Genomic DNA, 21,332 nt, shown 5'->3' with positions numbered 1-21,332 from the left:
TATTTGATATTAGACCTAAATATTTTAGTTTTCTTTATTGTTGTGGTGTAAATTAATTTAAATTTATTTTCTTAAACTTAATTTTATGAATAATAACTTTTTTTATAATTATAAATATATATTTTATAATTTTTAATTGAAAAAATAATTTTTAAAAAATAGGGCCGAGGCCCTGAGGGCCGGCCCTTTAGCCCTGAGGGCTAGGGCCGGGCCTTAAAAAATGAAACCCTGACATGTAATCGGGCTTATTAGGGCCAGTCCATTTAGGCCCTGACCTTTCAAGGGCCGGTCCTTTAGGGCCGGGCTGGTCCTAATTGACAGCTCTAGAAAAACTTGTAGGAATCTGGTAGGATGGAGCGTTGGCCAAATGAGAAAAAAGGGGGGAAAATTATATATATTTGATTGTTTATATTTAAAATCAAGATTAATTAAATAAAAACATTTATATTTTGGATCGGTGTAATATTAAGCCAAGGAGGGAGACCCCGTGCCTCCACATTTATATATAATATATATACTAATAAACATTGGGCACCAGTGTTGATTACTATTATCATTTTAGTGATCTAGTCCACAGTCATGCATTGGACCTTGACTTGTACTCGTTCCTTCTTAGACTCGTCAAACTTTATGTGAGTTTATGAAGGACAAGTTGGCAACCCTTATTTTCTTTTCTTTTCTTTTCTTTTCCTTTTTTCATTCTTCTTCTTCTTTTCTTTCTTTTTTTATTTGAAACAACTAGAGAAATGTACAGAGTTGGAATCAAATCCATGACCTTCCTTTCATTGGGGAGGCATTTTTTCTATTGTATATGCTTTTAAGTTTTTTTAAAAGATCAATTATATGTTATTATTTTACAAGCAATTAGTATATATTATTAAAGATTATAAATTTTTCATTCATCATACTTATTAAATAATTCAAAGCTTGATGAAACCATGAATATAAGATTTTAATCTTCACTCTTAAAATGCTCGAAATTTTTTTCTCATTCTTATAAAGAATCACATGATCAAATCCTGAAAATCATACTGAATTTCACCTGCATTGTTGTTGTTATTTAGTCGACATTTTTTAACCTCTCAATGAGTCACACCCAAAATGCAACAGAGAATGGTGCATAAAAATGGTTACATTAAGCTAATTATATTTGAGGGTCAAAATGCAGTATTTTTAACACTTAATATTATTAGTTAAGGTGTCTTGGTTCAATCTTATTCTAACATCTCATCAGGCCTTTCCAAGGATGCTGAATCAACTACAATCTTCTTAACATGGATTGTTACTGTTAGTTTTATTTGAACTAACATGATGATGAATAACCAGCAATTCAACAAATTAGTTTTTCTCCTAATTTGATCTCCAAATACTTCAAGTGTCATTTTAATCTCCAAAAATATTCTTCATGGAATAACCTCTAAACTAAGTTCACTACGAGATACAGTAACTTACAAGATAAATGACACCACCTAATGACTTGGATTGTGCGACTATCAGAAAGCACTTTTTAATTCCACTCCACTGAGCGGCTCAAGCTTCGCGGAAGTTCTCATGGAAGGGGAAAAAACATAAGTGCATAGCTAAAATAGCTGCATAAACAATCAATAATAAACACTCAGTTATAAGCTAACACGATGGCTGTAATAAAACAACCATCATTTGAAAGATTAAATTAAAACTTCATTAAAATAGAAGATGCTTTTTTTTTTTGGCTGAATAGTAACTGGAGGATAAATTGCCCCACGCCCCCACGGACGTCTAGATGGAGGTACTCCACATCAATCACTGCTTATTTACTTCTTCAACCAGAGAATGATTCTCCAAGATAGCCACTGTCTCTTCCTTCACACTACACAATAGGACAATGAACACTGTTAAAGCCGCCTGTATGTAACACCACACTCTTTTGTAAGCTTTTCACAGACTGCCCCAAAAACTTCAGACCTAAGAACAAAACTAGTATATATAACCATGGATCTGTAATGAAGGGATTTAGCATTAATGAGGCCCTGGACCATGAGAAACGGACTATTGGGCCAGCTGCTTATTTGAATGGGCTTAAGAGAAGTGGAATAGTTTAGGATGATGTTAGGATAAATAGATATGGAACAAGGGTTTTGGGGGTGTGGATGAATCTTATGGAGTCTTCTCTTTGATGTCATTCTTCTCCCTCTGATATCCTCTCTGGTCCCACTCTTGGGAATTTCTTTCTGCTATTCTTCTTCTTGTTCTGTAATTTCTTTCTGTTGTTAATTAGTGTGGTCTCTTTCTTGTTATTGCATCAGAGTTTGTGCTGCTCTTGAGTGAATTTTTAATGCAATTATTGTGAGATCTTCAGTAGCTATATTGTGTGATTCCCATTATTATACCTTAACCAAAACAGAATCTAGCGTTCCCCATTTTTCTAATCCCATCCTCTAACATCTCGACATATAGATCCCACCAATCCTATCCCAAATTTGAAAGTGAAGTGTAAACACCCGGACTCAAATCCTGTCTTTGGTGTTATTACTATCTGACAATGAACATCCCATTCTGAAAGCACATTAAGAAACTTGAAAGACAAGAAAAGATTATCTCAACAGAATGTACCTTCCAGGTCTGAGAATCTTGTAGTTGTATGGTGTGGCGAGGTCCACAATTTTGGAACCTGCACATCCCGATGGAAGAGAACCGCCATCATAGACATAGGCACAATGTCCCCAGAGGTCTTCAAAATCCTTGATGCAAACACTACTTGACTGTCCGCTTAGGTTTGCACTAGTGAGGGCCAAGGCAGTTCCAGAGCCACGAGCAATGAGCCGAATGAAATTGCTGTCAGGCACTCTAACCTCTATGCTATCAAATATTGGGTTCAAAGATCGTTCAAGAACACTTGATTCTCCGAGAATATGTCCCCACTAAACTATTAGACAAATAAGTAGAATGAGATGCAAACTAATTGCAGCTTCAAGGTTTAAATCCACTTCTTGAACCGATCTAGTCTAGTTAAATAAAGATGTAGAGTTCTGTAAATACTTCTTGTTCCATGGTCTTATTTTAGTGTATGTATTTTCCAGCAGGCATGTTACCAGCGAACCTCGTTTCAGCACAACTGTAACGGGACCCGGAAGGAGGGAATCAAGCAGGCCACGAGGCAAAGAGTCAGTCACTGCAAAACGCTCTACGTCTGAAACATCCCCAACACATAGAGCCAAGGGCCTTGTATGTTGACGTCCTTTAATCTCATGAATTCGGTTAACTGCTTCCAACGAGCTGTGAAATGTTCCAATAAGAGTAAATGTTAATCAATAATAGAACAAAATCCAATTTTATGTAAAGAATTGAGATGCGCAGAAGCTTATGAAATGCAAATGATTTTTGTTTTTTTTAAAAAACACTTTAAAAAGCAGTCAGAAGGGTCGATATCATGTGGAGCCAACTTTTATATTTGAGATCTAGATAGGGATATAACATAGAACAATAACTTAATCACTTGCTTTCATGGAGGAGAAGGGTGTTCACAAGATACAACCGGAAGTCTGTCACTTTTGTTCATCTTCCGTATCGGTCTCTCATCTATATAAATCGCCAACGCAGTAACTTGTTATTTCCAAGAGTACAATCAACATGTTATGTTCCTTATATGGGAAGAGGAAAGGGGGCGGGGGAGACAGAAACACAAGCACTTCGTCAGCAACACATTAAAAGAACAGGAGGCCTGAATAAGAATAGCAATAATACCAGGAGGAATTTAAACAAACAGATTATGGGCAAGATGTGAAGCATCAACTCAGATATCATACCAAGCATCACAAGCAAAACCCGTAGAGTGTATCAGTGGGTACAGCAATAACCTTCCCAGATTTTAAAGCTTCAACTGCTTCTGCAGCAAAAGCATCCTCTGCTAGATGAACCGCTCCAATCTTGCTTTCAGTACTTACCTCAGAATTCTCCACACTCCAAACCATATTTATGGGAAATTTTCTTCTGTTCAGCCTTTCACTCTGTTTTAACTGGGGCACAAACCCCAACTTGCGGACCCCTAAAGCACAATTACAATTCCCTCAGTCAGCCATTCCAACAGCCAGTGCAGTGTTCGATTAAAATGTTCAAATGAAGTAGACTATCACAAAAAGGTGGCTTCTTTGGCCATTATTTGATTTGACTAAAGTTGAATAAAAGCAAAAGCAAGAAGCAACAAATCCGCAGAGGCAGAGAGAAGGAGCGAGATAGAGATGGGCAGAGAGGGAGTCAGTCACAGTGGTGACTGGTGAGGAAGGGGCACCTCCACAAGAGATTATGGGAACGGGAAGAGCGCAGAGAAGAGGCGGTGCTTGTGCTGCTATTCTGGTCGCAATATTCACTCTAGTTTGAGCCTAGTTCTTCGTCAACGTCGGAACCATTTTCAATGACGAAGCTCGCCAATAAGATCACACGCTCCAATCTTTTTGGCTGCAAGATGCAAATAGCGCGACGAATTTTATAGTTTAGTTCCCCCGAAATGTTGGAGGTGATCATTTCTGGATCCGTCGGTTAATAGTTAGTCGTGCGTTTAAAAATATAAAATATTTTTAATTACATCTCATTTTTTAATAAAATAATTATTTATTTTTAAATTAATTTTATTTTTTATATTTATTTATATTAAATATCTTATAATAAATATAAATTTATTTATCAATAAAAATATTTTTAAAAAAATAATAATTATATTTTAAAATGTTAATAATATTTTACAATTTTAAACATTTAATTTTTTAAAAAATATTTTATATCTTTTAATGGAGGGATCAGTAATTTGTAAGAAAAAAGCTACATACTTGATATTACTGTGCTAAAGTCCTGCTGAAATCACTGGTTAAAAAAAAAAATCGGCTGAAATCAGGGTCAATATTTTATTAGGTTAATTTGATTGAATTTAGTTTTAAAAAATTATTTAAAATATTAAAAAATGAACAATAATTTAAGTCATTGAAATTAAATACTTCTTAGGTGAATATAAATTATAAAATGAGTGGGTCCCTTAGCTTATGACCGTGTTTGGCATTGGACTTATAATTGTCTTTTGGGCCTAAAACCTACTTATCTATTGGGCAAAAAGTAAAAAGAACCTTGAACAAGACTACATTGGGCTATCCAATACTATCTTAGTATTTGCTATCTTATTTTTCATTGGACACATAAAAAAAAAAACTTAAACACAAAACCATTTTTTATAGTAAGAATTTAATTCATCACCTACAAAATTATGAAAATCAAATTACGTGGTGAGAACTTTGTTGATAGACATGTCTCCCATAGAATACCTTTTAAGAGTACTAATATCATTACATGAATTGTAAATGCATGAATATGATTGATCCAAAAATCCACAGTACTTAATGAAATATATAACAAAAACAACTTTACTGTTGACAACCACTAAATCATCACTCCCAGAAAGTCAAATTGGCGCTTGTGGCACTGGGAGCCATTGCACTAGATGCTAAAGCGTGGATGTTTTATATCCGTTGAACAAAGACGTTTTAGTGAGCCAATAATTCAACTCATTTAAACCTTGTTTTAAAAAAAAAAAAATCCTTTTTGAAGTTTTTTTATTTCAGAAGATTGAAATCTTAGTTTTAAGTAATTGTCATACCACCATTAAATTATCACAAACTTTTGAAGCCTCAATCGTTAAATCTGGTAGACTCGTACAAATACTTTCGGTGAAAAGCACCGTAGATGAGCTTCCAGTGTATTTGGAATGCTTCACAAAATTTGTTATTGGCCCCATGATCATAATATTCAGATAATGCCTCAATTCTTTTCTTGTCTCTCCCAAAGATGACAAAAAAGGAGGCTACAAAACTTCTGATTTAACAGAGCCCAAAAGAAACTCTAACCAGCAACAACCACTAATTCCATTGCAGCCCCGAGCCAATCTTTTCTCTAATAACACTGCATTATCAGTATCAGTATCATTACGAGCTGTACATTCAGAGTCTTGAGTAGACTGCGAGATATTCAGAGATGAGCATCGATTTTTAACTGCTCTCTTGGCTTATGAAGAAGCACTCGAGTTTTATTGACTCTGAGCCCTTCCTCTGGAAGAGCCAGAATGAGGTGCCATAACTGGAAGACCATTATTATTCTGCTCTAATGAAGCCTGCCATCTTCTTCTCCATCTGAAGAACTCAACAATAATTGAACTTCCACTCATTACCACACCAAACCCTGCGAAGGTTGCTAGAAGTATTGACAGGATTGCCTGCACGCGGACCTGCACGTCACACACACACGCACCCCAAAGTCATTCTTCCGCTCAACACGCTACATTTTGTTTTAACGTCATATGGATGTTCAGGAAGTAACTACGATCGTCTGGGTTTCAAAAATAAAAGACCAAAAGAACTTAACGTTGTGGCCGAAGCGTACATCTTTTGCAATTACCAAGGAGTAAAATATATGAGCAAAGACAACCACCAGGGCAAACTGTGCTGATGCATAAATCCAGACGAACCTGCTCTTCACTGAACAACAAGTTTCAAAGGTTAGGGTTTGGTAAACGACTTGTAGCCAAACTACCTATCATGAAAAAAGCACAAAAAAAAAAAGGCAAGTATTCATTAAGAAGAACAATATAACTCTACTATCAATAGCCACATGGTTTCAGATTATTATATAATGTAAAATGATGGTGTCAATCTCATGCAGCATGATAAAACTTCACCAGAATCTTTGCAAACCTACCCATTGTGGATGATGTCATGGATGAGAGTAGACCCAATACACATGAAAACGGAAGAGATATAGCAATTGCAGAAGTACCCATTTTTCCAACCTGCGCAGAGTCAAATAACTAAGGGTACAATAAACGTATATTGACTTTGACAGGTCTGAGTGGACTGCTATTCTTACCAATAGCTGCTCAAGAAAACAGAAATATGCAAGCATGCTGACAATGACTAGAACGGGCACTTCCTGCCAAACCCTACCAAAACAAGCAGACAAAACGAAAATATCAACAAAGGTGTTATTAGAACATTCAGTCCACTCCTGTATTAGAATGCAACTCTCAAAGGAAAATACTGACTTCATTACTTCAGGATTATTTTAAGTGTGTAAGCCATGAGAATGAAGCTTCAAATACGGATATCATGGAATGAACTTTCATCACAAGCAAGTCATACTTGATAGTTATGGTAGTGTCTGAGTTTGATGTTGCAAACTCATAACTGGAGGTCCAAAACATTATGATAAATTGTCAAAGTGTATTGTATCCAGAGACTTCACAGTGTCCATTAACTTCAAAATTGAAACAAGTCATCTGATAGAAAAAATTGACTTATAATTAGCATACCTATATTCATTCACATTGTCCAGCTGAGACCTACTTGCTCCAGTATGTCGAGCCCTGACACTTTGGATCCGCAGAAGAGTAACAGGTAGGTTCCGAACCTCCTCCTTGCACACGTCACATGTTTTGTTTCCTTTGATGCTAAACCACTTGATAGCACATTCTTGGTGTGCCAGAGCAAGTTCGCCTTTGCAGCTGCATTCCAGCTTGAAAGTTTCACCCCCTTCGCATAGATCAACCATACAAATTCTGCATACGGCCTCTTCTTCTGCTATATCCTCACCATCAGCAATATCGTTTTCTGAACAAAGAAAAATAGCCGAAATAGTTACTAACTGCATGTAGAATTTACAGACATTCAGCCTCACTGTTCATACTGTTAAGCTTGGCACGCCATAAATATGTCAGCCCAGTGAATCTCATTATATATCCATGATGTATAAAATCCTATTTACTTTTGGAAATCAGACGAGAGTGCTCATTATGAACATACCAGAATCCTTTGCTGGGGATGCTGTCGAAAATTCAATTCCATCCTTCACTCGTGGGGTGGAAGGAATTACACGGAAAAATGAATCCATTCTCCTTAAGCCTTTTTCGTTATTGTTGACAGGCACTGAAAGAGAGCGAACTATTTGCCTCTGAGCAGAGCTTCTCTGCAAAAGACAATAAAAGCTTTACAGCAACGAAAAATATTGAATTTTCTAGAACTTGAGGTTCCTTCATTCTTCAACCTATTTGCATGCTCAAGACCTCGTGATAGTGGAAGAAAGCCCAAAAAAATATAGAAATTTTTATGTTCTGATCATTTGTCAACATGACCAAAAGCAAATCGTTTTTTCCTAATCATATCGGTGAAGGAGAATTCATCGCACATTGAAACAATCGATTTTAATTTAAGACTACACTGATTGAAATCTTACCTGCAAAGAAGTGCCAAGAGTTCCAGCATGAGCAGATTCTGAATTTGAATGTGCAAATTCATCCACTGGCAATGATGAGGTCCTCTTAATCCTGGGAGTAAATATTTTAGTAAGGGATAAGGTTCTTGAAATTGAAGGCTTTTCTCGAGTGCCTGAAGAGGAACCTTCTGAAGCTGCAGTAGAACCCTTTTCAATATCTGATGACACCCGAGAAATAAAGCTCAGTTTTGGTAAGAGACTTTTTATGGATGGTTTTCCTCTTGATGCTGAAGGTCCTGGAGACTTATTACTGGAGGTGTCAACAGAGCGTGAAGTCACCAGAAAATTCACTCTCTTAGGAGTTGGAGAAGGACTTGGAGTCTGAGGCATCTTGATTGTTACAAAATCTTGAGAAGACTCTTCTGATGTTCTTGATGGTATTTGTAGTGAAAGATTCTCTCGCTTCCAGCGACGAGTATGCGTGGACTCTCCACTTATCCCCATTGTATTATCAACCTATCGATCAAATTTAGATTTGATATATATAAGCAACACTAGACACACATGCTAAGATTTTAACCATGAAAGAAATACGAAAAGGTAATGCAGAAATTATTATGAAAAGGAGGATTCAAGATATTATGGCTCATAATAGCAAATGAATTACGACATGTAAACAATCATGCATAATGCCAAAAGAATGGACCACCAACACTGCAGAATTCAGATTATTAGCAATCTAGCAGGCTACACATATTTTGGCAGTTAGATATCATATAAATATAAAAAGACTTTTTGAATCTTGTTCAATACATCACTACAGCCCTGAGAAAATCCATCAGAATGAAAATCAACACAACTGTAGATAAAGAGACACCATATTAAAAAAAAAAAAAAAACTGAAGACACTCAAGAACTTTAATTAGGCAGGTAGGAGTAACTCCGGTTTTATAAATTTGCAACCCCATGCTGTTGTATAAAAGTGTTTCACGACATTCCAAAATTCAAAGGAAATGGAAAGTAACAAGACAGCTCGACCTACCTGCACTCAGTTTGATCCACAAGCATTAGAAAGTGGAACAAACTTACCTACTGGCGATCAAGAGAAAAGGAAGATTCATGAAATGAAAAATATTATCACATTTTTTAGTAACACATACCCCATACTCAGTTGACGAAATTTAAATTTACTAAGCCACGCTTATCATGAAGTAAGGGGAAAAAAGAGAAATATCTTTTGGCATAAAAGCACTGTAGCATCAAGACGAGCACCCCTACTAGAATTCGTTCACATGTCCACAATAGATATTAAATTAAGAGAAAATTTTCTAAGTTTTGATCGGAAAGAACAACTAAAACACGAAGAATATCAAACATGTATAGATAAAAAAGAAGAGACGAAGAAAAACAAAATACGGAGAATCAGAGATGAAATATGGAGTACTATTCTGATCTTATGCTCTGACGAAGAAGAAGAAGAAGATGATGATGATGATAATGATGATGATGATGAAGTTGAAAGAGCACAAGTTACCTTGTGAACTGGGAGAGAAGCTGTTATTTGGCACGAAACCGCATCTTGTTCTTCACTGAGGGGCTTTTGCTCTGTACTCATATTCTTGTTACAAGACACAACTCAACTTGGAATTCACAGACCAAGTAAATCACGAGTAAGAAATAAAGTTCAGTCCTTGCAGACACGTAGCTTAACCATATATCACTTGCTTATTGCTCAACGCATTAGTTTATCCCCACAAATACAGAGAGACTGAAACAGGCAGAGGGAAGAAAGGGCCGAAAATGGGAACTCGGGACTTGAGGAAGTGAGCATGATGACTGACGACGAAGAAGACGAAACTGAGCATTTATGAGAGGATGGTGGAAGGCCTGGCCTACTTCCACATACACAAAACCTCAGTCTCCACCAGTGCGCACGCCCTCTTTTTACACTGATAATCTGGGTTTTGCTAAACATACAGACTTTTATCGAATCTCAAACATGTGTCTCGTTCTGGAAGTTCCTCAATCGTCTCAATTTCTCCCGCCAATAATATAAGAAAAGCAAAGATAAAGAGAAATTAATTAAGAACGGATATGGATAACAAAACACACAAGGCGTTACTTGCAGACAATTTGAACTGCAGCTTTGATTGTTTCGTAATTCCTGATAAAATATAGTAATATCCTGTGATTATTTATGAATTTTGAGAAACACTTGAGTAAGACTCGATCACTTGAGCTCTCCACAAGGCCAGAAAGAGAAAAGGATGGTTCAATTTGATGTTAAAGAAACCTCAGGCACACGTTCCCCTATTTTCTGCCACTTTTTGGCGATTTATTTGCTTCAAAATCACTTTCGATTCACGCAATTATCTGATTGTTAGTTGAGTTCCCGGCCAAACAGGGAAGGGGCAAACACGAATAAGGAATTGCCTTTCATTATGTTCAATCATCAAGAATCTCAACATCTCATTTTCAATGCGCACCGGAGCGGCATCACAAATTTATAACCTTATTTGGCGAATTCTTATCTCTTGGAGAATATTTATGGTTATCAATGATAAATTCCTAGACGACCCAGTATACCATGTTATTAGTGATCCATCCAATAAAATTATATTAATTTAATCAAATAAAAATGCATCATTATTGTGAATAATTTTATTTGTATGATAGAATGTCTATTTAATTTTATATTTTCTCCCCTTATTATTATTAATATTAAAATTAATTTATATTTAATATCATTTGGATTTTATATTTTTATTATATAAACACGGATGACGGTGCACCAGTCCACCTAAAGAATTTTTTGGTGTGTTATATCCAGAAAAAATAAATAAATATCTGACAAGAGAATATGATTAGGCGAGAATTAAAAACTTCATATTCTCCAAATTAAAAAGAGAGCAGAGTGTTTCACTCGTATTAAAATTACTCATCTCACGAGAAGGTCAAAAGAACAAGATAAAGCAGGTGGTTTGACGAAGCTTTTGTGCAACCCCTGTCACGATACACGCATTGATCAGCGTGAGCATTAGAGATGAACAACACTAGATGGCCCCAAAATTTCAAAAAAGAGATAAACAACATCGAGACACATCAACTTCACGACCCCGCTTCTTTGATTTGAGTTTGTATTTTTGCATTATCAAAAGAAGCAAGTGTCAAGTGGAAGCAGGAGGAAACAGTGCGAAAAGGAAGGAAAGGAAAATCAACTTGAGATCTTTCACTAAAGAAAAAAGCAGCTAGTGTCGAACCCCACACTGTGCTAATGCATATATGTAAAAATAAACTTGACACGAACAGATAAATAAACCTGTTTCAGTGTGATTATGATAGGAGTGATTTAACTTGGCCACTATTGATTAAAAAAAGGCTGTACTTTGCGATAACCACTCGCTTTTTCTCGTCTCCTTTCTGTATATTATTTGCATGTTTGGTCGGATCAAAACTTCCACGAGACTCTGCTTGTACGTCCTAATTTACTGTCATTTCTTCTTCTGGGGCAGAGAGGGGCATGGTCGTTAACATAAGTTAACTTGGGGCCGTGACGATTGGAAGCTGGACAGTATAAATATATGAATGAATTAGCTGAAATAGCAAGTCTAGTCAATAACTTTTATTTTACTTTTTGATATATATAATAATGTATACATTACTGCGCATATGTGATACCCATAGGGAGTCAGAGAGATTTTATCTTCTTGTTCATCATTACGAGAGATCCTCGAGGAAAAGTCGTATCCTTTTCGTGTCGTCCCATATAGTTTTGAATTAAAGTATGGAATACCAGGCTGTGCAGCAAGGATTGCGAGCAAAGCAAGCAGACAGCGACATGACTATGGAGAAAGTTGAATCAAATATTAGTTATACTTTTGTCTGGTGAGCGTCTTACTAGGTAAGCTAAAGCTTCCTATTTGGAGTCGCCATGAATGAATTATGGGCAGCACGATGAGGTAGTGTCAGTGGTACAATAACGAGGACGCAGGCGATAATGGAATGCTACTATATGAGGATGGCATACAGTTGAGATTTTAATGAAAGGAGCGTCACCATGAGTAATGGGATAGAGGGAAATAAAGGGAAAGAGGGAGCAAAATAATGAGAACGGAGATCGAAACATGAAAAGAAGGAATGGCCTTTTACACTCCCAAGGTGGTGGAGAAGTGGACCGATGAAAAAGTCAGAAAGGGGTAGCGCCACAAATAGAATTATACCGTAAGACCTTGCCTTCAACACCTCTCAAGACATGAACTAACATGAATTAACAAAATAAATTAATAAAACCAAAAGAGATCAGTAGACAACTAGAAAAAAGAGAAAAACACCTAACGGGGGCACCGAGGAGGAAACTGATTGGGAAGGAGGAGGAGCACAATCAATTGGGAAAATGATGAGCCCAAGATAATTTTGATTATTGTATGATGAGGACACCACCCCCATCTTTCATGTCGCAGCCATTAAATTCAAAACCCTTTAAAAGGGCCCTCACCAAAGAAAAAATAAATGATAAATGTCAAACAGGCATGATGGCACCAGCGTAGAGAAGACCATGACAGTTACGACCCTAAAAATTCCAACTAAAATGCAATTTGCAAAAATTCATTTAGACACTGTTTGAGTTGCAAATTAAACATTTAAATCTTATAAATCATTTTCAGTGATTTACATCTAAAATGCCCAAATTTGCAACTATTTGCATAAATAGTTTAATATTTTAAGATTTAACTATAATTAGAACATTTGGAACTCAAATTCCCCGAAAATGAAAGAGGCAAAGAAATTTGCAAAAATAAAAGGCGAAAGAAATTATTTATAATTGAGCATGCATCTGTGTACAGACTGGATAATATTAATCAAAATACATAAATAAAATTGTGCAAAATTGAGGTAGTAGCAGGGATTCCTTTCATATCCAAAAAATAAATAAATAGTAAATGGATGGAATAGAGGTCCACTAACTGCTGCTGCGTAAAGTGAGTTGGATGACTCAATCTCCAACAAGGACTTGGCGAGGCACTATAGCTTGATAAGACATCCATGTTGACAATTGACACCATGATACGCTAACTAAAACCACAAATTGTGTGATCCACTAATCATTACGCTCCAACGCCAAAAACAAACTGTATCATCAATCAAACTAAATAATTCCCTTACAGCAGCCAGCGGATCTGTAATTAATAAAATTAACCAAAACAAAAAACAAAAAGGACAGCAGTCTCGATACAGATAAATGTTAATACTTGATGGTGTGTGCTGCAAATATTATATGGCAGCTGAACCTTTAAGGTCATTCTACAAAATTACTCAATGCGCAGGGGCAAAAGATGAGTAGAAAGCAACTAAAAAGAAGAAGGGGGTCCGCCACAAAAGTTTGAGATCTAACAAGATAAGAAGCCATAAATATCAACCCGGAAGACGGACCAATCATCCACCAGCACCTTCTTGCTTCCTACCTCTCGAGTAGCATCACCAGTTCACAGTGTTCAGTATGTGGGAATAGATCAACAGCCATGGCTTTTATGGGTTGGAAGGCCTCTGAGATAGGCATAGACTTGGCCCTATGTCTTGCAAGACCAGCACTGCTCCTGTTTCTCCATCCTCTGTTGTCTTTATTTCCTTTTTCAATTTTCACAGGAGATGGTGTGCAAAGCTCAATAGCATTCGCCACCAAACTTTCAGGATTACAGGATATGTAGCTGCACATAAAAGCCCATCATTAGATTGCAAAGAAATTGAAATTACCATAACGAATGTACTATAATTCAGAACAAGGACTAACACAAGCCTCCGCAGTCCTTGATTAGTCCTCAGAGCTTTGATCACCTGCAATTTCACAACTTAAATTTCAGGCAAAATGTTATATTATGGATTCAAGGGAATCAGGAAAAGAATTTGTCCTTCAACATATGAAATGTCCGCCCGTCGTTTAGATGGTGAAAACACAATAAAAACTCAGCAAACCAAGACTCCGTGTAAGGCCAAGAAACAATTTTTTTTTAAATAATAAAAATCTTCACAGTAGTGAAATGCTCACTTTTATACTGGAAATTGAAAGCAAAATTGGGTATCCACTGATAGGAAAAAAGAAAGGAAAAGGAACAGCAACTGACCGGACAGGTGGACAAGTTAAGATGAAATTCCAAAACATACATCATATAGTACTTAAATTCGCATCTGCGTGTGATAGAATCAAAACTAACCAAATCAAATTTAGACGGGAACTAAAATGCCTGCAGTTGATAAAAACCAGAATTGGTATTGATATTTTATGAAAGAAAAGCATGAAAATAGGAAACTGCATGATACATAAGACTAATTATTGACATGTTTATATGGGACACATAATGTCATCATCATAAAAAATAATACCGGATAAACAAGAAAAGATAACAAGCAAAACAAAACTATGACAGATTTCAGACATCACTCTCGGTAGTCTTTCAAACAGGTTGTGCAACAAATTTATTAAATACCCAATTCGGTATTGACAACAGAATAATATACCACTAGTGCATTCATACTCACTGCGTGGGTCATCTTATTGTTTTAAAATGCAATGAGAAAAATGATTCTTACAGTTGGGTGGAGTCCAGCACGTGGAGGGTCAACAATAGCAACAACATTTTTAAATTGTTGTGTCAAAGAATTCCCATTTTCAGAATCACTCACTTTCTGAACCTCAATTTCATCTTCTTGCTTGCCATTTTCAGAACACTCAGATTCTCGTTCACCATTTTCAGTTTCCTGGCTTGCACTCCCCACAGAAATTTCTTCAATATCAGTTCCACAGATACTTGGAACATTGACTTGTTCCTTAGGCTTATTTAGGTACTCCTTTAACAAAGATCCCATCACATCCTCTGCCTGTTGTCTCGTACAAATAGTCAGCATGCAAAAGTTTGTTTTATCATAAACTAATTAAATCGAATTAAACATTTACACCAGAGATAAGTTTTCTTGGTTCCATAAATTACCATCTATAAATTTCTGACAATTTCTTGCCACAGGCCACAGCATAATTCAAATAGGAAGGGAAAAAAAAAATTGATCTCACCTTTGCACATATGAATCTACAATTCTTTATACCGTTAATCTCAGCATTCCTTTGGGCATCAGATATGGCAGAGGCATTCATTTCAACACCAATCACCTAATAAAATCCACAAACAAATCAGGCTAAATCAATTCAAATCCTAAAATATTGGAAAATAAGCCAAAGCTAGGCTTTACATGCAAATTGAACAGTCAATTCTCATATAATATTTGGAAAACTGAGTCATGTTATAAGCATATTTCATTTGATATCAACTAGAGCAACCTCGACACACATATAATCACTTCCAGTAAGGTACGATCTTAAGCAATTGAGTCCATAGCAAAAGCATATTCACAGATGATTATTACCATACCAACACGATGTGCTAAGGTCAGGCCAATTGTTCCTGTCCCACAGCAAATATCAAATAGCAATGTATCAGAACCTAAGCATGCCCAATCTCCAGCAAGTGAGTACAACTTCTCAGCAGCTAGAGTGTTGACCTGCAGTAGAAAAAGATTCAATATTTTCACTACTGGCAAAACATGATTCTGCTGCTCCAGGTAAAAAACATGAAATGCCATCCCCACCTGGAAAAATGCAGTTGGAGATATAGAGAACTGGAGATCGCTGATATAATCATGGATCCTCACGTCCATGGCACCATTTTTAAAATTTATTTGATCACCATCCGCTTTAGGAGTGAGAAGTGACTGCAGTGGGGCATCAGCTGGTGCTACGTTGGATATTCCTTGGTGATCCTGCATGTAATAAAACCAATTCCCACATTAGCCATCATTTAGAAAATTAAAGGGCAGATTAACTTGCATTAGACATTGAAAACAATATCACAACCTTCCAAATTCCAAGCGGCTTTGCACGCGCATGCACACATAAGGCACTTAAGAGTTTAATATATCAATCTGACAAAACATTGTAGACTAAAAAGGGTTTATACCTGTACAACCAGAGCTGTGAGAGGTAATGATGGAGAATGTGCATTAGCTCCTGCAACAAATGCTTGAGCAAGTTTCTCAAATTCACCAGTTACTAGCTCATTATCAAAGCCAATTGTAGAAACCTGCATAATCAGTGTGACAAAAATCTATGAATATCTACAAAAGAATGGCACGTCAGCATGAGACATGTTGCATAATCAATATATAATCAGGTCTTGTCTCCCTTTATAAATCATGTTCTACCGCAAGGCATTTCAATCTATTTAAGGTAGCTTTAAACATGATTACTGTTAGAAATTAACCTGCACAATAAGCATGACCTCTGCAATCCCACCAAAATCTACAGCATCAGCAACCTTCCCACTTGTCCTTCCTTCTCGAACCTTACAAGAAAAATTCAACAACCAATTAATGGCTGAATAGTTCTCTTACTAATACCACAAATATATTGGGAAAATTTCAAATAACAAGCAAGATGATCATCACAAACTGATAGCAACATTGAATTCAAAAACTGGCAAAGTCATACTGTCAATTGACGCCAAAACCCGCTATTCTTAAACCTGTTCCAAACTGGTAACTGTGAATGCTGAAGAAATTCATCAAAGATAGAAGCATATTGGAGAGAATTGTAGAAACATTTGGGCAGCCCACAGCTTCCTCAACTGCTGTTACACCCTCCCTGCCACAATACTTTAGTAAACAGTTTACATGCCAAGCACTGTATAAACAGAGTGAATGTAGTTTACCTGAAATTTCCAAGCATGAATCCTACTGTTATTTTTCCTTCTACAGAATATCCAACAGAAAATTCACACTTGTTGCGATATCCATGTACCCTTGGTGATCCAATAATACCTTCTAGTTTACAAGGAAGACCACCTATAGAAGTTTGAGGGGAAAATCACAAAGAGCAATCATGAGACACTCAAATTACCATCATACGTTAAAATAGATTAAAATTACAAAAACATAACATCAGTATGGTAATGATAGAATCCAAGATAGGTAGGGAGAAATGAGGAAGATAAATCTTTATTAAAATATGAAATCAGAATCTAACATCATAAATTAACAAAGATAAAGGAAGATGAGCAAGAATCTTAAACTCATATGACTAATAAAGCCAAAGGAGAATCTCCACTTATATAACAAAATAATGATTGTATTTCCAGATGAAAAGCAGAGACCTTTATCATGACAACAAACAAAAACTGGGTTTTGTAATAGACACTTAAAGCTTTGAAGGCCGCTGCTGTCATGTGTGGCTACTGAAGACCTAGTCAGAGGAGCTCTTTTCTGGTTGGACTGGGCATGTGAATTGGGCCTGCGAATGTGTTGTGCCTTCCCTTCAAATTCTAAAACCAAATTCATTGCTTTATAAACTGACCTGGGTTTATTCACTCCAAATTTATGGATTTTGACCTTTCTCTTAACTCCTAAATGAATTGGCTAGCTTTGATTCCTCTGCTAGTTGGCACAATTTGTGGTGCCCTAATTGTAGAATTAAAGACATCAAGACAAGCTATGATGTAAAGGAGTTGATGTGCATGACAAGGCGAGGAAAAATGATTAGATAGGTGATTGTACACTGAGATGGGTGGTGAGGATGAAGGTTTAGGAGGGGTGTATAGGGGGCAGGAATCCATTAAGGATTGAATGGCTCTGATATCAAACTGTTAAGTACTTAGGAAGTAATGAAAGCAAATAAATATATTAAATAAATTAGAGCAAGAATCTCACCCTAATAAATTCAATAGCCAGAGTAGGAGAATTTCCAATGGAAATGATATTTTATTTCTCAATGTGACTAGCTATGGCGAGAACTAGCCCATTTACAATGCTGGACTTACATCAGAATAATAAATGAATAATAAGAAAATATCCCATCATATCTGGCATTACATCAAAACTGATTCAAACTAACTAAAACGTGGGTGAACCACTTAGCAACAGTCGATCCACTTTTTTAGCTAACTAAAACTGAAAATGCAACAATTAAACAGAAATTAATTTAATTCTGCATAACTGATTCTAACCTCCTCCCCTTTCTTCTCTGATAAGTCAATAATGGAGAACCATGTTGACTCAGCAATTCAGTATGCTATCAGGTAAATTATGGAGAAAAATACCACTGTGTAAGATAATTTAATTAAAAAAACCCCTTCATACAGCCTTAAACACCAAAACCATACAATTTTCCTGGGGATTCGCTTTAAACTTCTGAAAATATATACACTACCTAAGTCCCTAGACTTCAGAACCCACTCAGGAAGAGAGACGCCACTTGGACAAGCTCTACGAGCATTTCTAGTCTGCAAAAAACATACCCTAAGGTTTAATTTTCTGAAAAATCACTCTTTACAAAAGACATAGAATAAGTAGGTATAACCCAGAAAAAAATCACTACTAGAAAAGGCAGAATAGAAAACAGGTATAACTAACAAGTCCTTTGAGAATCTGGGTGAGAGAGCCTTTTTTGTGCTCTAACTGGTCAGCATAGGCCATATGAGAAAGAGGAGTCACTACATCGCGGAGGCTTCTTGTCTTCGGCATGGAATCACCAACTGCCAAATTCGCACCATTTGTCTCACCATCCATATTCCCATCTGTGTTCTCCTTCACTGGCGCAGCATCTGCATTTGGTGCAGATTCTGCACAAAGAGTGACATTTGAATTACTCTTCTTGTCAAATGATCGAGGAATGACGTCCGCAACTTCTAAACTTTTGCTGCCAATTAATTTTCCTTCAAGCTCCTATTACAATGGCAGTTTAATTAATCACTAACTCCACAGCAGATGAATTAAATAATGGGTAACTGGGTCATAATTACCTTTGTTGAGCCCTTCAATTGTTCTTGATCTTCAAAAGTGACAAATCCTACTAGCATGCCTTTCTTTTTCTTTGCAGATTTGAAAGGTATACCCTAAATGGTAGAAGAAGAAAAAGAACCAAATATTTCATGGTTATACGTGATACATAACTCATACCTCTGCCAGCCTCAAGTATAAACTTCCAAAAGAAAAGGAAAAGGAAAAAAATGTTGAAGGGCTTCACATAAATACAGGATCAACAGCAGTCCAGCAGCTCTCAGGGCACCCAGCCACCCAAAAACGAAGAAGCGAAGAAATAAAAAGTTCGGAAGCTTTTGTGAAAAGATAACAATAGCAGCAACATAGTATATAACTTTACACTATACTATTATTGAAGAGGCTAAGCAATCTCATCAGCGGAGGAGATAAAAAGCAGCAATTATGTTGTATCAGCACAAGAAGCCTTCATCACAAAACGAGCTTCGTTATTTTTCTTCAAAATATTTTTCAATTGAATAACAAAAGTTTTGACCTTGGGAAAAAAAAGAGCTGAACAACTCCACAATATGGAATTGAAAAGGAAAAATAAAAAAAGTTTCGTAATCTTGAGTCTTCATTAAGATAACTCAATTTAAACATCCCCTCTAACGTTGTCTCCACAGTGTATTAAGACAAATGAAGGTCGACGATTTTATTGCCAGAGTTACGACATTAAGTCAGTGTTAGGAGTAGCTCAATTTAGCCGAGTACTTTAGCTAAAGTTCAGTTCATCAGACGCATATATACCAAATTCAGTGTGTACTTTTTACTTTCCAACTACTTTCTCGAGTTCAAAACGGGTTTCAAACAACTTAAGCAAAACCCAAAGCAAGCTTGCCTCTTGATTGAGAAAACTCCTCAAGCTGTCCGAACCCCATTTCCTCGGTAAATGCACCAAGCATTTGCTAAGAGCGTGATTGGAATCATCATTGTCCTTGCCATCAGCATCATCGACCACAGCCTCAGTCATCATAACACCCAAGGAAACTGTACATTTCTCGCCCGTATCGGATTTCATTGCCTTCTTCGCCCGCTCAGAAGTCGGGTCCCAGGTGTTATCGGGCCGAGGACGAAGCTCCTCTTCGCCGTGGGCATAGCGGCATTCACTGCCGTGGCTGCAGGAGCCATCATGTCGCCGAAAATAAGAACAGAGGCTGGTTTTCCACAAGGGATTGAGCGAAGGATCTGAGACCCCTGAATCCGAGTCATCCCGTTTCCGCTTTACGGCCGAGACGGCATCGCCGGAAGGCTGGGCAGCAGGAGACGAAGATTCCTGATCGATTTGAGCGTTTTCACCGGGCGCTTGGGGCAAATGAAAGCCGTTGGCTGCGTCAGAAGGGTTTAGGGTTTTAGAGCCAGAAAGTGAAAGTTCAGTCTCGGTGTTTCCAGTGTCCGCCATTGAGAGCGCTGCCCGACTTGGCTTGCGGGGCTACTTGCTGCTTCAACATATGATCACCAACGCCCCATCTTCTTTCGTGATCCTTTTCGATTCATTAGCCGACTCCGATGCCACGTCCCCGGAAACAGGACCCATTAAGTCAAGTACCTTCCCTAGTAGATCTGCCGATTGCATCGAACTATTCTGCATTTTAAATATATTAATTAACAATTAATGTACTCTGCACTTATTCACAAAAATATATATATATATTTTTTATTTATAAATTATATTATTAAATTATTATTATAAAATTTTGTATCATTCATTGAATAATATAGAGAGGAGATACACTATTAAAATATATATATATTTAATAAGATTAAAGTTTTTTTGAAATTTTTAGATACTAATGATGAATTTTAAAGTTTTTTTAATAAAATATATTGAAATTGACTTATAAATAAAACTAAATAAAAAATTTGTAAATTTGATAAGCTGATTGAGGAAAAATCATTAAAAAAATTTAAATAATTTTTACATCAATTTCTCATTTTTTTATCATGAAGTTAATGTTAACATTCTAATAAGATTGTTGAATTTAAAATTTAAATATTACACTTCACTAATTAACATTTCTAGCAAGATCATTGGATTTAAAGTTTAAACATTACACTTCACTAATCTGTTAACAAATTATTCAATCTATTATCCTTCGTAAAGTCTTTTTAAGGTTTGTTTTGGTTTGCATGAAACTATAGTCTTGAAAAGGAAAATGAAAGAGAAAAGGCATTTTCTAAAATTCAGTTGGCATTGTTTTTAATTCTTAAGATCTTAATTTTAAGAGAGAGAGTGTAAAATGGGTTTCAAGGGT

The 21,332-nt window shown here is 36.5% G+C and overlaps 2 protein-coding genes and 1 pseudogene across 4 annotated transcripts; all 3 read right to left on the bottom strand.

Annotated features, from left to right (window-relative positions):
• Nucleotides 1-1,354: 1,354 nt before the first annotated feature.
• LOC129312913 (uncharacterized) lies at nucleotides 1,355-4,477 on the bottom strand (annotated as a pseudogene).
• A 1,153-nt stretch (nucleotides 4,478-5,630) lies between these two features.
• LOC129314376 (uncharacterized) lies at nucleotides 5,631-10,650 on the bottom strand. Of its 3 annotated transcripts, none has more exons than XM_054957805.1 (8): nucleotides 9,758-10,650; nucleotides 8,245-8,739; nucleotides 7,815-7,977; nucleotides 7,325-7,622; nucleotides 6,883-6,955; nucleotides 6,715-6,805; nucleotides 6,415-6,494; nucleotides 5,631-6,244 (listed from the first exon to the last, which is right to left on the bottom strand). In XM_054957805.1, exons 1-8 carry the CDS (start codon nucleotides 9,836-9,838, stop codon nucleotides 6,047-6,049), a joined length of 1,479 nt encoding a protein of 492 aa, XP_054813780.1. In that variant the 5' UTR covers nucleotides 9,839-10,650; the 3' UTR covers nucleotides 5,631-6,046. The 3 variants fall into 3 exon arrangements, with proteins under 3 accessions (XP_054813780.1, XP_054813779.1, XP_054813778.1); XM_054957804.1 differs by having other exon boundaries at nucleotides 6,400-6,494; nucleotides 9,758-10,649; XM_054957803.1 differs by having other exon boundaries at nucleotides 6,382-6,494; nucleotides 9,758-10,647.
• A 2,638-nt stretch (nucleotides 10,651-13,288) lies between these two features.
• Nucleotides 13,289-20,605, bottom strand: LOC129313308 (zinc finger CCCH domain-containing protein 24). The gene is given in 15 exon segments (XM_054956264.1): nucleotides 13,289-13,928; nucleotides 14,012-14,055; nucleotides 14,809-15,096; nucleotides 15,287-15,382; nucleotides 15,637-15,771; nucleotides 15,859-16,029; nucleotides 16,227-16,349; nucleotides 16,530-16,610; nucleotides 16,757-16,851; nucleotides 16,854-16,909; nucleotides 16,977-17,109; nucleotides 18,470-18,542; nucleotides 18,673-18,984; nucleotides 19,062-19,154; nucleotides 19,919-20,605. Coding segments are annotated over 15 exon segments (2,508 nt in total). The 5' UTR covers nucleotides 20,480-20,605; the 3' UTR covers nucleotides 13,289-13,681.
• Between the last annotated feature and the right edge of the window lie 727 nt (nucleotides 20,606-21,332).

Source organism: Prosopis cineraria, unplaced genomic scaffold (genome assembly GCF_029017545.1).
Source record: "Prosopis cineraria cultivar Desert tree isolate PC_DT_omini unplaced genomic scaffold, ASM2901754v1 PC6, whole genome shotgun sequence".
Taxonomy (NCBI): Eukaryota; Viridiplantae; Streptophyta; class Magnoliopsida; order Fabales; family Fabaceae; genus Prosopis; species Prosopis cineraria.
This window is presented reverse-complemented; position numbering and strand designations above follow the sequence as displayed.

Coding starts and splice junctions, on each gene's coding strand:
- LOC129314376 (XM_054957803.1), bottom strand. CDS start 9,838: ATGAGTACAGAGCAAAAGCCCCTCAGTGAAGAACAAGATGCGGTTTCG. Junction 6,956..7,324: donor GACAATGTGAATGAATATAG/GTATGCTAATTA, acceptor TTGTTTTGGTAG/GGTTTGGCAGGAAGTGCCCG. Junction 6,806..6,882: donor GTTTTCTTGAGCAGCTATTG/GTAAGAATAGCA, acceptor GACTCTGCGCAG/GTTGGAAAAATGGGTACTTC.